This window comes from Clarias gariepinus, chromosome 4 (assembly GCF_024256425.1).
Source record: "Clarias gariepinus isolate MV-2021 ecotype Netherlands chromosome 4, CGAR_prim_01v2, whole genome shotgun sequence".
Taxonomy (NCBI): domain Eukaryota; kingdom Metazoa; phylum Chordata; class Actinopteri; order Siluriformes; family Clariidae; genus Clarias; species Clarias gariepinus.
Window position 1 is genome coordinate 238440 of NC_071103.1, and position 16561 is coordinate 255000.

Here is a 16561-nt window from a genome sequence, read left to right on the forward strand (position 1 = left end):
TCAGGTAGAGGGGAGAGGTGTTGGTCATCATCAGCAGGCACTGGTTCATCATCACTGACTTGCTGCACTTGCAGCTTACACTGATGAGTGGTGTATCTTACACTGATGAGTGGTGTGTATCTTATACACTGATGAGTGGTGTATCTTATACACTGATGTGTGGTATATCGTACACTGACAACATCAAGATGTAGCTAAAATATTGTCTTTATAGTTTTATATGTTGTTTGTCTAAATGTTCTTTCCTTTGTTTTACAAATATGACCCGATATATGTTCAGTAATACTTAAAATGTTTCGAGGAACATTTTTAAAGTACATTTTAATGTACAAAGTTCAAATTATTGATGTGTTTACACAGAGTAAAGTCACAGTTCTCCAAACATGGAGTAATGTTGATGATGAAGATGATGATAATGATAAACAACAGCTGAGCTACAGTGACCAACCAGATGGTAAAAGTACCGAGGTGAATGATGATGATGAGGAAGATGCAGAGTCACCTGATATAAGAGACAGTCTGAGTCAATGAGTACTTTCTTTGTACAGTATGGATTTATTTTCATTCACCTTGCTAAGAGAAAATGTGTTTGTACTAGGCGTTTATTTTGTAGTTCATCATAATTGAATAATAACCATGATTGGTTACATATGTTTTCATAGTTGGTAAGAATTTTATCACAATTAAAATTAATAAATACATTTCTGGAGATATTTTTTTATTATTATTATTGGCAATGATAAAATGATCAATGATGAGTCTAATTTAATTTCTAATTTCCATCTTTGCCATTATCTACTGAACCAATGTTGTGCCAACACTGTGCCAACCGATCTTTGGCCCCACCACTGATGCCCAACCATTGGCCCAACGTATGCTATGTGTTATCTGGGTAAGAGTGTGTGTTGCAAAGTACAGGAGCGCTGATGCACAGAACTCTAGTGCGATGAAGTTAAACACAACAGTAAAGACCAAACAGGAGACAGCAGTTTTTACTGAACAAGAAGTGATGGATTCTTTGAGGACGTGCTGTAAGAGTTTTGTAGAAATTTGTCTTTCATGCTGTCCATCGAATGGCCTGAACACTACATACTGTTGTTTTGCTCATGATGTTGCAGAAAAAAATGTGGCAGCAGTGCTATGGGAGATCTACTACTACTATCCAGTATAATGGGAGAGAGACAGACTTTCCTGTTGAGTCTTGTGATGAACCAACTGGTCATGGCAGAAGCTTACTGTTTCCACAATGCAGTGAGTGTGTATCAGACAAAGACTGGCTAAAGACTGACTTTGTCAAATCCTTTTTCTTCAGTGCTACTGAAATAAACTGCAGCCAAAGACACAGCTGAATCGCACCAGAATTAAGTCAAGTCAAATTTATTTGTATAGCACATTAAATAACAATCACACGGATGACCTACAGTCAGTGATTTACAACACTAATAAGAAAAATAGTCAAACACAAAACTTTGATTAAAATCTAATAAAATAGAGTAAGAAAAGAAAATACAAAATTAGCATGATAAGACAAAAAGCATATAAAACATGACAGTAAATCATGTGTAAATTAATGTAAAATTACTTTGAAACCGTGAATTGAACATAAGACGTTGTAGTAAAAGACACCACATTCTAAACTGGTGCAAAGCAACGAGAGAGAGGGGGTCACAGGCACAAAAAAAAAAATCTGAAACTTAATTCATCTCAACTCATATCAAGACTTTAACGAGGATCTGTCATGTCTATAAATTACACTCGAATGATATCAGTGTCCACTGTACCTGTGGTAAAAGGCAGTGGTGCAAAGTGCATCTGTTGGGATTTTGAGGTAAGTGTGGAGCCCAGGCTTACAGGGGAACAGAACCCATTACCTCCTTCACATCCCTGTGTAGAAGGGAACGTTCTTTCCCAAGAACAACAACGGATAAAGCTGGAGGAATCACCAAAGACATATTTAACAAACAATACAACAAAGTAGCATGGTCTGGTGATCAGGGTTCGGGGTTGCCCCTGCCCTTGCTCCAGCTACAGAGTACAGCGGAGCAAACACACCGCTGTAACAACACTGTGATCACAGGAGTAAACAATGATGAGAAGCTTAAAGACAGGAGGACAATTCCAAGCAGACGAGCAGAATGAGGAGAGAAAACAAACAATACTGCACTCACCAGTGTGTAAGGGCAGGGACTAACCAGGTGCAGCTCCTGAAGACAGAGAGCATGCTGATTTCCAAAGGATGTTTTTATTAAATGTGTTATTTGTGTCGGATTGTGTGTGTGTGTGTGTGTGTGTGTGTTGATATTGGGAGTCTGGTAGCACGGATAAAGGAATAAAAACACTTTGGTGAAATCTGAGGTTTAATAAGATACATACTACAGAGTGATTTAGTTCTGCTTTAAAGTTGATTGTATATAAGAACACAACAGTGCTGATTAATGTGTATCATTGTGTTGTTGTTGGTCTTTCAGGAGTCACCACAGCAGATCCGCACACAGACCTCCCGATTTATCCAGGCTTGAGACCGGCACAGCATCCAGTGGCTGGGGTTTGGCATCGGGTGGGAATCGGACCCGGGCCTCCAGCATGACAGGAAACTTACAACTGAGCCACCAGTGCCAATTTGTGTGTTTCTGGTGTACTGGTGTCTATCAGTACGTCAGTGTGTCTCAGTGTATGTCAGTGAGTGTACTGGTGGGTTTCCATATATCAGTGTGTGTCAGTGTGTGTACTGGAGTTTTAGTGTGAATCTGTGTGTGTCTATGTATTCTCGTGTGCATGCCAGTGTGTATCAATGTTAAGTACTGTGTGTGTGTGTGTGTGTGTGCAAGTCAGTTTTTGTTGATATATCTTATCATGCATGTTAGTATGCATTTATGTGTACTGTTGTGTGTCAGTGTGTGTTACTGTAATAAACAGAGAGAGAGCGTGAGAATATAGGACACACCACACTGTAGGTGAAGAAGGGAAGAAAATCTGAAAATGAGGATGTGATGAAGGGAAAATGATTTGGTTTATTTTCAGGATTAACCAGCTGGACCGAGTCACATGGTCTGATCAGGAGACCTTCTGATTGGTTAAACAGGTGATCAGGGTGAGAGGGAGGAGAAGGTGATTGTGGGTGGAGACTCTGGTTGGAGAATAAGTGTGTATTTGGTACTGAGCTCCTCTTTGGACGAAACACTCAAACGGAAATTCTTCAGAATCTGTAACACACACACACACACACACACACACACACATTTATTAGATATGACATTATCATATGGTCTCCTGACCCTTATATGACCTTTAACCTTGTTACACACTTACATGCAGAAGGAAGAGCTGCATCTCATTTTCAGCGATCCTCCGACCCACACACTGCCTTGCCCCGAACCCGAAGGCCAGGGATCGAAACCCTGCCCCTGTATCTGTCTCTGCTGTGACATCATTTTTGCCCCGCCTCTCTCCTCTCTCAGCACAAGCCCAGCGATGAGGGTCAAAGACTAAAGGGTCCTGAAATACATCTTGACTCCGGCCCAGAGGGTAAAGACACACCTGCACCATTGTCTGCAGAGAGATTTAAGCTCAGAATACCCACAATTCAAAGCAGATTTATTAGAAATTTGGAATAAGAAACAGAAAACAGAGCATGTGATGCAGCGCATGTCGGAAATCTCACCCCGGCTGGTATGTGATAATTCTGTAGTACAATGTCTCTGACTGGATATCTCTGTACTGTAATGCCCACAGGATACAGCCTTCTCACACACAAACACACACATACACACATATACCTGTACATATATAGGTTGTGTACATATAAGTTGAATATTGATCAGTAATACACTGACAGTGGTATTGGTGGTGATAATGGTGATGATAGGGGATGTGATAATGTTGGTGGTGATGGTGGTGGTTATGGTACTGGAGATAGCGGTGATCCTGCTGATGGTGATTTGAGTGATGATGAGGATTTTTAGAAATTATGGTGGTGATGATGATAGGGGTGATGGTGGTGGTAGGGGTGAGGGTGGTGATAGGGGTGATGGTGATGATAGGGGTAAGGGTGATGATAATGATGATGGTGATGACAGGTGTGATGGTGGTGATAGGAGTGAGGGTAGTAGTGATGATGATAGTAGTAATGATACGGGTGATGATAGGGTTGATGTTGATAGTAAAGATGATGGTGGTGATAGGGGTGATGGTGATGATAATGATGATGGTGATGACATGGGTAATGGTGATGGTGATGATGGTGATGATAGTGGTGATAGTGGTGATGGTGATGATAGTGGTGATGTTGGTGATGACAGGTGTGATGGTGGTGATAGGAGTGAGGGTAGTAGTGATGATGATCGTAGTAATGATACGGGTGATTAGATGATAAAGATGATGGTGATGATAGGGGTCATGGTAGTGATGGGGAGTAGAGTGATGATAGGGGTGATAAAGATGATAGTATGAGAGCTGGAGCCACTGACAGTGGTGATGGTGATGATGATAGGGGTAATGATGATGATGATGATAGGGGTGATGATGATGATGATGATAGGGGTGATGGTGGTAATGGGGTGATAGTGATGATGGTAATTATGTTCTGATGGTAATGATGTGGTGATGGTGATAATAATAGTGGTGATGATAAGGGTGATATTATGGTTGACGGTTATGAAAGGGATGATGCTGGTAAAGGTAAAGGTGATGATTGGGTTATGTTGATGTACAGGTTATAGGGGTGATGGTGTTAATAGTGTTCTACCTGAGTGTCTCCTTTATTGTGCCCTTGAGTAGAGGCGCCCCCTGCAGAGCCTTTTGGGGATTCCCCTCTGCTTTTAACCATGATGCCTGCACCTGAGCACGCACACTTTCCTGAACACCAGGGTTACGTGCCAACTCAAACAACGCAAACTGCAGGGGAACCGCCGTCTGACAGGCAGATGGGGAGAAACAGAAAGAAAAAGGCATAATGTATCTCGAACCCCTTACCTTTTATCCATCTGTGTTTGTGTGTGTGTGTGTGTGTCACTCACAGTATCAACTCCTCCTGCCATTAGTTCAGTGATGTTAGCCTTGATGACCTCCAGCGGAAGCTGTCCTCTCTCCATCAGCTGCCACAGCACCCCGGGGAACCTTGAGCTGTCTGCTGCCTCCTCACTGCCCCCCCGACCCTGGAGCCGCTTATACACACGCTGGATTCGCTCATCAGCTATACGAACATGCATGCACGCACAAACACACACTATTGTATGCATATTATAATGTATTGTTGCAAATTGCTTGTGTGTTTCCTGCATTTTGGGAAATTTTTGTTGGTGTGAGTGTGAAGTTACACACCGTGACTGAAGATGTGGTCCCACGCAGTCGCATGGTGAGTCCACAGGGGTGTGTAGAACCGGAGCAGTGGGCGGGGCACATAGAGCAGGGGAGGCGTTGTGTTTAGCATTCGCTCCACTGCCAGAATAAAGCGCTCTGACTCCTGAGACGGCTTGGAGGAAAAGAGACCGATGCGCTCGCTGTACAGGACATGACAACTTGCTACGGCGAGGGGAAGGGGAGCAGGAGAGTGAGAGAGTGAGATTGTTAGGGCCTTAATCCTCTGATATAAATAAAAGTAAAAGTCAGTGTTGGTTCTGTGTCTAGTTCTTGTGTGTTCAGTTAACTGACCTTCTAAAGCAAAGCGGAAAAGCTCAGGGCTCGGGTCAAAGGTCAGTGTATGTGTGCCATTCTTCACCTGTCCCTTAGTGTGGACTTTATGCTGCAGGACATGTGAAAAATCCCGAGCCACCTCGTCCAGCAGGGGCAGGAACCGGCGTACGGCCGAGCTCAACATCACCTCACGGTTCAACAGCAAGCGGTCAGAGCGCCACTCCGGTCCATTTCTACACACACACATTGCTATAATACACATACACCACTGACACCACTATACAACACACCCAAACACACACAAACACACACACTGACTTGAGGAAGACTCCCTTGCTGTGTTTGCGTGTTTCACGGTGTGTGTTCCAGGGCTGCAGCGCCATACGGCGTGGATTCAGTCCCTCAGAGTGGAAGAGTTCGGCGATATCCACCGGGAGAATGATGTTCACACTGCACTGAGAGCCCAAGTACTGCCTGAGGGACAGACAGGTAGACATACAGGCAGACAGACAGACACACAGACAGACACACAGACAGATAGGAAAACAGGCAGAAACACAGACAGAAAGAAGATAGACAGACAGACAGGCAGGCAGGCAAATAGGCAGAGGGAGACACACGGACAGACAGACAGGCAGACACCAGACAGACAGACAGACAGGCAGACAAACATACAAATGGACAGGTAGATAAGAAGACAGGCACACAGACAGGCAGGCAGACAGACAGGTAGACAGAAAGACAGAAAGTAAGTTTTCTATTAGTGCAAGGTCCAGGTGGATTATTTATCTGTGATGTTACAGATATTTATTTAAATTTAGTATTAAGTGTCCCAGTCACACGTGGAAGGATTAGTCTCCAACCAGCTCTAAACAGGACAAAGTATTAGTGCTGACTCAGAGATTTTGATAAAAACACCCACAACTCAGTGGTTGAGGCACTGGACTACAGTTCGAAAAGTTCCAGTTTCAAAGCCCACAACCATCAAGTTGCCGATGTTGGACACTTGAGCGAGGCCCTTAACAGTGACACTGTCCTAACACTGCTCAGATGCATAATGAAAAAAAATGAAACTAAAATGTAAGTCACTGTAAATGAAGGCATCTGCCAAATGCCTAAATGTAAACACTGATTAATCTCTCACACTGTCCCAATTATAATCTAACACTAACACTGTCCCGACAATGATCTGCTGATCCTCAGCTGGTCCCTCAACACCAGCTCCCTACACAAGAAAGCCCAACAGCGTCTCTTCTTTCTGAGAAGACTGAGAAAGGCCCAGCTTCCACCACCGATCCTGACCACCTTCTATAGAGGAACTATCGAGAGCATTCTGAGCGGCTGCATCACTGTCTGGTTTGGGAATTGTGCCATATCGGATCGCAAAACCCTACAGCGGATAGTGAGGACAGCGGAGAAGATCATCGGGGTCTCTCTCCCCTCTATTGAAGACATCTACACCACACGCTGCATCCGCAAAGCCACCAGCATTGTGGCTGATCGGACACACCCCTCTCACACACACTTCACACTCCTGCCATCTGGAAAAAGGTACCGAAGCATTCGGGCACACACATCCAGACTGTGCAACAGCTTTTTTCCACAAGCCATCCGTCTCCTCAACAAAAAGGGACTGGACTGATAAACACACACACACACACACACACACACACACACACACACAGACACACTAACACAAACATTATCACACAGCTTAACTCAACTACCTCAAAATATTGGGACTGGACTGACTAATCAACACAAGTGCAGACACACTGACCTACACCAACAAACTGTTTATTTTTTTGCACAACGATCACTACTGGACTAATTTTGCACTAATTCCTCTTGCTGCTGTTTTTAAAGAATGTTTACGTTTACCCACTACCTCAACACCATATTTTATGTTCTGTAACTGTTACGTTTAACACCATATTTTTATGTTCTGGTATGTCGTGGTTGCGCACTGTCACTTTGTTGTTGCTTTTGTTTGCACATTTGCACGTGCACTTTATGTTGTCTATAAAAATGTTATACTTAGCTAGTTAGTTTTTTGTTAATTTATGTTGTAATTTATGTTAGGTCTCTCTGTCCTGTCTCTGCTAGCCAGCTAACTAGGCCTCTTGGTTAGCTAGTTTAGTGTCTCTGTTAATTTATGTTGTAGATTTATGTTGCATGTAGCACCTTGGTCCTGGAGGAACGTTGTTTCGTTTCACTGTGTACTAACTGTATATGGTTGTAATGACAATAAAGCCTACTTGAACTTGAACTTGAACTTGAACTTGATCTAACATCGATCCTGTCCCGACACTGATCTAACACTGACACTGTCCCGACACTGATCTAACACTGACACTGTCCCGACACTGATCTAACACTGACACTGTCCCGACACTGATCTAACACTGACACTGTCCCGACAATCAAAGTCAAAGTCAACTTTATTGTCAATTCTGCTACATGTACAGTGCATACATATAGAGAATCGAAATTACGTTTCTCTCATCTTCGATACAAATAACACTGAAGGGGCGAAAAAAAAAAACTTAAATAACACAAACTTAGAAAAACAACAGAGACGAGGTAGTTTAGTTACTGTCCTGCAAAAAGGGACAGTTAACAACACAGAAGGCAGATATGAAGAGAAACGGAACAGTGCAATAGGAATAGTGCAAGTGTGCTTATTTTAGTTGATTAAAGTGACAAGTGACATTATAACGAGCAATATAAACCAGTAAACAAGACGGGGTAAAAATACAGTTTTTTTTTTTTTTTTTTAAGAATGTTATTTCCTGGGTTGAGGTAGTGAAGGTACTAGTGGTGCATGGAGCACAAAGTGACAGGTGCAGAGTGTTATTGAGTGTATGTGTGAGTATGTGTATGTGTGAGTTTGTGTGAGTGTTGTGTGTGTCTGTATGAGTGTGTCCATGTGTGTAAAATAGAGGAGTCAGAGTATGAAGGTGGGAGAGGCCGAAGAGCACAGGGGAGGCAGAGCTGGGAGGGAGTTGAGCTTCCTGATCGCCTGATGGATGAAGCTGTCCTTTAGTCTGCTTGTCCTGGCTTGGAGACTCCTTCGTCTCCTCCCTGATGGTAGCAGGCTAAAGAAGCTCTGAGTCGGGTGGGTAGGGTCACGGGTGATGTTGAGAGCTTTTCGTGGGAGGCGGGTGTTGTAAATGTCCAGGAGGGAGGGGAGAGAGACACCAACGATCTTCTCAGCTGCTCTCACTATGCGTTGGAGTCGCCAAACCACATAGTGATGCAGCTGGTCAGGATGCTCTCAATGGTGCCTCTGTAGAAGGTGCGCATGATGGGTGTCGGGGCTCTGGTTCTCCTTAGCTTTCGGAGAAAATAGAGACGCTGTTGTGCCTTCTTGGCCAGTGCTGCAATGTTGGTGGACCAGGAGAGATCTTCCGTAATGTGCACACCCAGGAACTTGGTGCTCCTTACCCTCTCCACGATCGCACCCTTGATGGACAGCGGGGAGTGTTGGGTGTATGTTCTCCTGTAATCGACCACAATCTCCTTTGTCTTTTCCACGTTCAGGGAGAGATTGTTGTCTGTGCACCACCGGGCCAGGCGGCTCACCTCACTCCTGCATTTAGTCTCATCATTGTTGCTAATGAGACCCACCACAGTCGTGTCGTCCGCAAACTTGATAAAGAGGTTGGAGTTGTGTAATGGTATGCAATCGTGGGTCAGCAACGTAAAGAGGAGGGGGCTCAGCACACATCCTTGGGGAGCCCCAGTGCTTAGCATAATGGTGCTGGAGGTGTTTTTGGCGACCCGTACCGCCTGAGGTCTGCCAGTCAGGAAGTCCAGCAGCCAGTTGCACATTGAGGTGCTGATCCCCAGCTGAATCAGTTTATGAGGGAGCTGTTGTGGGATGATTGTGTTGAACGCTAAGCTAAAGTCGATGAACAGCATTCTAACATAAGAGTCTTTGTTTTCCAAGTGGGTGAGCGCAGAGTGAAGGGCCGTAGCAATGGCATCATCGGTTGAGCGATTTGACCGATAAGCAAACTGGAAGGGGTCCAGGGAGGTGGGGAGGGCAGTCTTGATCTGCTGCATGACTAGCCGTTCAAAGCACTTCATAATGATGGGAGTAAGTGCAACTGGGCGGAAGTCATTGAAACAGGGAGGAGATGTTTTTTTAGGTACTGATGATCTAACACATCCCTGAAACTGATCTAACACTAACACTGTCCCAACAATGATATAACAATAAGACTGTCCTGATACTGATCTAACACTGACACTGTCCCAGACACTGATTCTCAGACACTGACACTGACCCTGTCCCAGACGCTGATCTAACACTGACACTGTCCCAGACGCTGATCTAACACTGACACTGTCCCAGACGCTGATCTAACACTAACCCTGTCCCAGACACTAATCTAAGACTGACACTGTCCCAACACTGATCTAAGACAGACACTGTACCAACACTGATCTAAGCTGATACTGACCCAACACTGATTCCCAGACACTGATCTAACACTGACACTGTCCCAGACACTGACACTGACCCTGTCCCAGACGCTGATCTAACACTAACACTGACACTGTCCCAGACGCTGATCTAACACTGACCCTGTCCCAGACGCTGATCTAACACTGACACTGTCTCGACACTGATCTAACACTGACACTATCCCAACACTGATCTAAAACTGACACTGTCCCGACACTGATCTAACACTAACACGGCCATGACACTGATCTAACACTGACACTGTCCCGACACTGATCTAACACTAACACAGCCATGACACTGATCCAACACTGACACTGTCCCGACACTGATCTAACACTAACACGGCCATGACACTGATCTAACACTGACACTGTCCCGACACTGATTTAACACTAACACGGCCATGACACTGATCTAACACTGACACTGTCCTAACAATGATCTAACACTAATATTGTCCCTGACACTGATCTAAGACTGACACTGTCCCAACACTGATTTAACATTAACACTGTCCCAACACTGATCTAACACTGACACTGTCCCAAAACTAAGCTAAGACTGACACTGTCCCAGACGCTAATCTAACAATAACACTGTCCCAGATGCTGATCTAACACTATTACTGTCCCAGACACTAATATAACGCTGACACTGTCTCAGACATTGATCTAACACTAACACTGCCCCAACACCACTAACATTGTCCCGACAATGATCTAACACTGACAATGTCCCAACACTGATCAAACACTAACACCGCCCCAACACCACTAACATTGTCCCGACACTGATCTAACAATAACACTGTCCCAACACCGATCTAACAATAACACTGACCAGACACTGATTTAACGCTGACACCATTCCGACCCTGATCTAACAATAACACATCCTGACACTGATCTAACACTGACACTGTCCCAGACGCTGATCTAACACTGACACTGTCTCGACACTGATCTAACACTGACACTATCCCAACACTAATCTAAAACTGACACTGTCCCGACACTGATCTAACACTAACACGGCCATGACACTGATCTAACACTGACACTGTCCCGACACTGATCTAACACTAACACGGCCATGACACTGATCCAACACTGACACTGTCCTGACACTGATCTAACACTAACACGGCCATGACACTGATCTAACACTGACACTGTCCCGACACTGATTTAACACTAACACGGCCATGACACTGATCTAACACTGACACTGTCCTAACAATGATCTAACACTAATATTGTCCCTGACACTGATCTAAGACTGACACTGTCCCAACACTGATTTAACATTAACACTGTCCCAACACTGATCTAACACTGACACTGTCCCAAAACTAAGCTAAGACTGACACTGTCCCAGACGCTAATCTAACAATAACACTGTCCCAGATGCTGATCTAACACTATTACTGTCCCAGACACTAATATAACGCTGACACTGTCTCAGACATTGATCTAACACTAACACTGCCCCAACACCACTAACATTGTCCCGACAATGATCTAACACTGACAATGTCCCAACACTGATCAAACACTAACACCGCCCCAACACCACTAACATTGTCCCGACACTGATCTAACAATAACACTGTCCCAACACCGATCTAACAATAACACTGACCAGACACTGATTTAACGCTGACACCATTCCGACCCTGATCTAACAATAACACATCCTGACACTGATCTAACACTGACACTGTCCCAGATGCTGATCTGTCACTGACACTGTCCCAGACACTGATCTAAGACTGACACTGTCTCAACACTGATCTAACATTAACACTGTCCCAACACCACTAACATTGTCCCAACACTGATCTACGACTGACACTGTCCCAACACTGATCAAACACTAACACTGCCCCAACACCACTAACATTGTCCCAACACTGATCTAAGACTGACACTGTCCCAACACTGATCAAACACTAACACTGCCCCAACCCCACTAACATTGTCTCGACACTGATCTAACAATAACACTCTCCCAACACCAATCTAACAATAACACTGACCAGACACTGATTTAACGCTGACACCATCCCTACCCTGATCTAACAATAACACGTCCCGACACTGATCTAACACTGACACTGTCCCAGATGCTGATCTGTCACTGACACTGTCCCAGACACTGATCTAAGACTGACACTCTCTTAACACTGATCTAACATTAACACTGTCCCAACACTGATGTAAAACTGACACTGTCCCAAAACTAATCTAAGACTGACACTGTCGCAGACATTGATCTAACACTTACACTGTCCCAACACTGATCTAACACTGACACTGTCCCGACACTGATTTAAGACTGACACTGTCCTGACACTGATCTAAGACTGACACTGTACCAACACTGATCTAAGCTGATACTGACCCAACACTGATCTAACACTGATCTAATATAGGGACTATCTGACCATTTTGATTCATACACATTCAAATTCCATACAAACTTAAATAATTCTTTTGATTGTGTAAAGCTGCTTTGGGACAATGCCAATTGTTAAAAGTGCTATACAAATAAAATTGAATTGAATTAAATTGAATTGAACAATGACACTGTCCCAGACACTGATCTAACACTAACTCTGCCCCAGACACTGATCTAACACTGCCACTGTCCCAGACACTGATTCCCAGACACTGATCTAACACTGCCACTGTCCCAGACACTGATCTAACACTGCCACTGTCCCAGACACTGATTCCCAGACACTGATCTAACACTGCCACTGTCCCAGACACTAATCTAACACTGCCACTGTCTCAGACACTAATTTAACACTGCCACTGTCCCAGACACTGATCTAACACTGACACTGTCCCAGACGCTGATCTAACACTGACACTGTCCCAGACACTGATTCTCAGACACTGACACTGACCCTGTCCCAGACGCTGATCTAACACTGACCCTGTCCCAGACGCTGATCTAACACTGACACTGTCCCAGACGCTGATCTAACACTGACCCTGTCCCAGACACTGATCTAAGACTGACACTGTCCCAACACTGATCTAAGACAGACACTGTACCAACACTGATCTAAGCTGATACTGACCCAACACTGATTCCCAGACACTGATCTAACACTGCCACTGTCCCAGACACTGATCTAACACTGACACTGTCCCAGACACTGACACTGACCCTGTCCCAGACGCTGATCTAACACTGACACTGTCCCAGACGCTGATCTAACACTAACACTGACACTGTCCCAGACGCTGATCTAACACTGACCCTGTCCCAGACGCTGATCTAACACTGACCCTGTCCCAGACGCTGATCTAACACTGACCCTGTCCCAGACGCTGATCTAACACTGACACTGTCCCAGACACTGATCTAACACTAACACTGTCCTAAGACTGACAATTTCCTGACACTGATCTAACACTTACACTCTCCCAACACTGATCTAAGACTGACACTGTCTTAACACTTATCTAACACTAACATGGCTTCAACACTGACACAGACACCCAAAGTCCACAGCCCCAACACACTTCACCATTAACAAATCACTGACACAGTTACTTTTAGTTCTTCCCGAGAGTTGAGTGTATAGCTTTAACTGGAGGTGTGTGTGTTGACTCTTTCTTACTATTAGTGTTATCTGTGAGTGTTTAATGTGTTTAATCAATTTAGTGTTTAATCAATCAGTGGTGTTTATTATGATTGTGTTAAGTGTATACTTTAATGAGGCCATGGCTGACTTCTCTCTCCTCCTTAAAGGATTTTAGTTTTTACTTGTGAGATTCGCTGCAGTGTGTGTGTGTGTGTGTGTGTGTGTATATATAGCTCAATTTGTAACTCTCCTTTTAATCTATAAATATTGTAAATAAACTGTAAGTCTCTGTTTCAGCATGTTATGTCTAACTGGAGTGTTTTATTTACACATGAGAGTCTGTATCTTAATGTTTACATTAAAACAGATGTTATTTTAATAATAGTATTTGTAATTAATTGAGCTTTACTCATGTTTGATTTATACTGTATTGAGATGTCTAATGTATGTTAAGTGTGCACCTGCAAACTGTAAAGTAGCAAGTGTGCTGCATGCTGTGTGTGTGTGTGTGTGTGTGTGTGTGTGTGTGTGTGTGTGTGTGTGTTGTGTTACCTGTAAATAGGCCCGAGCGTGTTGAAGTTTTGCTCCATGTGCTTGTGAAGGTGGCTGAAGGTTCCGTTCCTCCAGAAGTGCAGAAGGTTCATCCAGCCGTTACGGCCTGTGTGTGGAATGTCTTCAAACTTCCTCACCTGTCCACTGCATCCTTCTTTCTTTCTGTCTCTCAGGGCTGTCCCTCTGTCCACTGCTCCTATATTCTCCTTTATCCCTCCATCTCCAGGCACCGATACCCTCAGTGCTCTGCTCCTCACCACCGAGCGAAGAGATGAGGTGATCATACTGCCTCTGTCTCTTTGTCCCTCTCAGTGTCTCACTCTGTCCACGCTAAACCAAGAGTAACAGCCCTCTGTCTGTCTCTCACTCCTCCTTCTCTCCCTCCATCCCTCCTACACTTCCTCTGACTCTCCAGGACACAATGCAGGATTTATGGCAGTAAAGGTCAGAGTTCAAGAGAAGAACAACAGCTTTCAAAGTTACACACACAACAATTTTAAGACACAAGGGTATGAACACTGATCAGCCATAACATTAACACCACATAACATCAACACATTAAGACTGATTATCAGTTATACCCAGGGGGCTCGATTTGAGGAGGGATGGGGGAGATGCCCCTCCCCCCCATCCCCTCTGTAAAACCACCCCCCTTACCATCCCCTTCAGATTCATAATACTGTGTATTATGTAAAATTTGTCATGAAAATTCAATATTAAAACTCTCTACATACAATATGATTATCCACGATCTATAAATAACGGCGATCAGCCAATCAGAATTCAATATTATAACGTGACGCTCACGAGCTCACGCAAGTTTGGGTCATTTTTTGCACTGTTTGCATTTTCTCAGCAGCCAAGTAAACAGTTAAAGCACAGCTTCTGATTTATTTAAAAAAGAAGAGAACTGAAAGTGTAATAAACACACACACACACACACACACACAAATCCTCTCTGCGGAGACGCGATGAAAACCAAGCATTCAGTTTAATACTAATAGTTTTAGAAATGACTGACAGCTTTAATGATTATAAAAGACTTATAAAAAAACTAAAAGTCTTTACACAATTTGTGTTTTATTCTCAATTTAAGGAACAGGTTTGGTTTCTTCATTAGATGTTGTGGCTTCACCTACATGTCTGGGTACAAAAGGGTCAAAAAGAGGTTTTTAAATGCCATAATAGTGATTTGATGATTTGTGTGTGTGTGTGTGTGTGTGTGTGTGTGTGAGAGAGAGAGAGAGAGAGAGAGAGAGAGAGAGAGACTGGTACGTTGTCATACAAAACTACAGTATTATTAGATTATTTAATTACTAATGCTTATGTAGATTTGTATTTTACTCTTATAATTCTCTCCAGATGAGGCCACAAAAAGGATCAAATGATAGTTTTGACAATTGCATGTTTAAATGCTTGTGTTTTGTTTTGCTGGTTCCAAGTTAATTTAATTAAGCTTATATTTTGTTAATCCTGTTGTATTTTGGTAATACTATTAAAACGGTTCTTGAAAAGGACATATTCCGCAGTCGTTTTGTATGGGTAATTGTAGGTCACCGCCCATCCCCCCCGAATTTCTTTACAATTCAACCACTGGTTATATTCCAATCAACTGGGGACAGAATCATGGGCACCCGAGGCTCACCAGTGCCCCGCCCCACAACCCACAGCATTCAAAGGACTGGCTGCCAACATCCTGCTGCCAGACACCACAGCGCCCCCGAGAGAGACCGGAGCCACCCTTGTGGGAACCCACAGGGAACCCAAAACCAGACAGTCCACTGTAACCACCACGGCACTCCTCAGGACCTGTGAGTCAGTCCATACACTATTCATTTACATTTAGGCACTATGACTCTCTTATCCAGAGCGACTTACAAAAGTGCAAAAGTTTCTGTCATTGGATAAATTCTTACACTGGGCTGGTAAGGTTACTAGGTTACTAACCAAGTACCATCAGACGATAACTGTTGAGAAGGGGTTATTTTTGTGGGTGGGGGGTGATACCTAAGAAACAGCAAACTTAAAGATTGCCAGCGACTCGGCTGTATCAACATCTAGAGAAAGTTCATTCCATCACCTACGAGCCAGAACAGAAACTGGTCTAGACGGTGGGAGAGGTGAGCAGTGTTGGAGGATAGGTGGGAGCGTGGTGCGGTGCGGTGCATGGTGTGATTAGAGCTGAGAGACAGGTGGGTGCTGGGACGTTTTTAGCTTAGTAGACGAGCATGAGAGTTTTAAATTTGATGCAGCAGCTACAGGAAGTCAGTGCAGGGGCTGAGAAGTGGGGGGGGGGGGTA

General features: G+C 44.0%; 1 protein-coding gene across 1 annotated transcript; it reads right to left on the reverse strand.

Annotated features, from left to right (window-relative positions):
• Positions 1-3038: 3038 nt before the first annotated feature.
• Positions 3039-14579, reverse strand: LOC128520287 (cytochrome P450 11B, mitochondrial). The gene is made up of 9 exons (XM_053494466.1): positions 14262-14579; positions 5950-6105; positions 5650-5864; positions 5320-5520; positions 5016-5191; positions 4745-4911; positions 3662-3740; positions 3310-3549; positions 3039-3203 (listed from the first exon to the last, which is right to left on the reverse strand). Exons 1-9 carry the CDS (start codon positions 14543-14545, stop codon positions 3087-3089), a joined length of 1635 nt encoding a protein of 544 aa, XP_053350441.1. The 5' UTR covers positions 14546-14579; the 3' UTR covers positions 3039-3086.
• Between the last annotated feature and the right edge of the window lie 1982 nt (positions 14580-16561).

Coding starts and splice junctions, on each gene's coding strand:
- LOC128520287 (XM_053494466.1), bottom strand. CDS start 14,545: ATGATCACCTCATCTCTTCGCTCGGTGGTGAGGAGCAGAGCACTGAGG. Junction 5,865..5,949: donor AGCAAGGGAGTCTTCCTCAA/GTCAGTGTGTGT, acceptor GTGTGTGTGTAG/AAATGGACCGGAGTGGCGCT. Junction 5,192..5,319: donor GGACCACATCTTCAGTCACG/GTGTGTAACTTC, acceptor ATGTTCGTATAG/CTGATGAGCGAATCCAGCGT.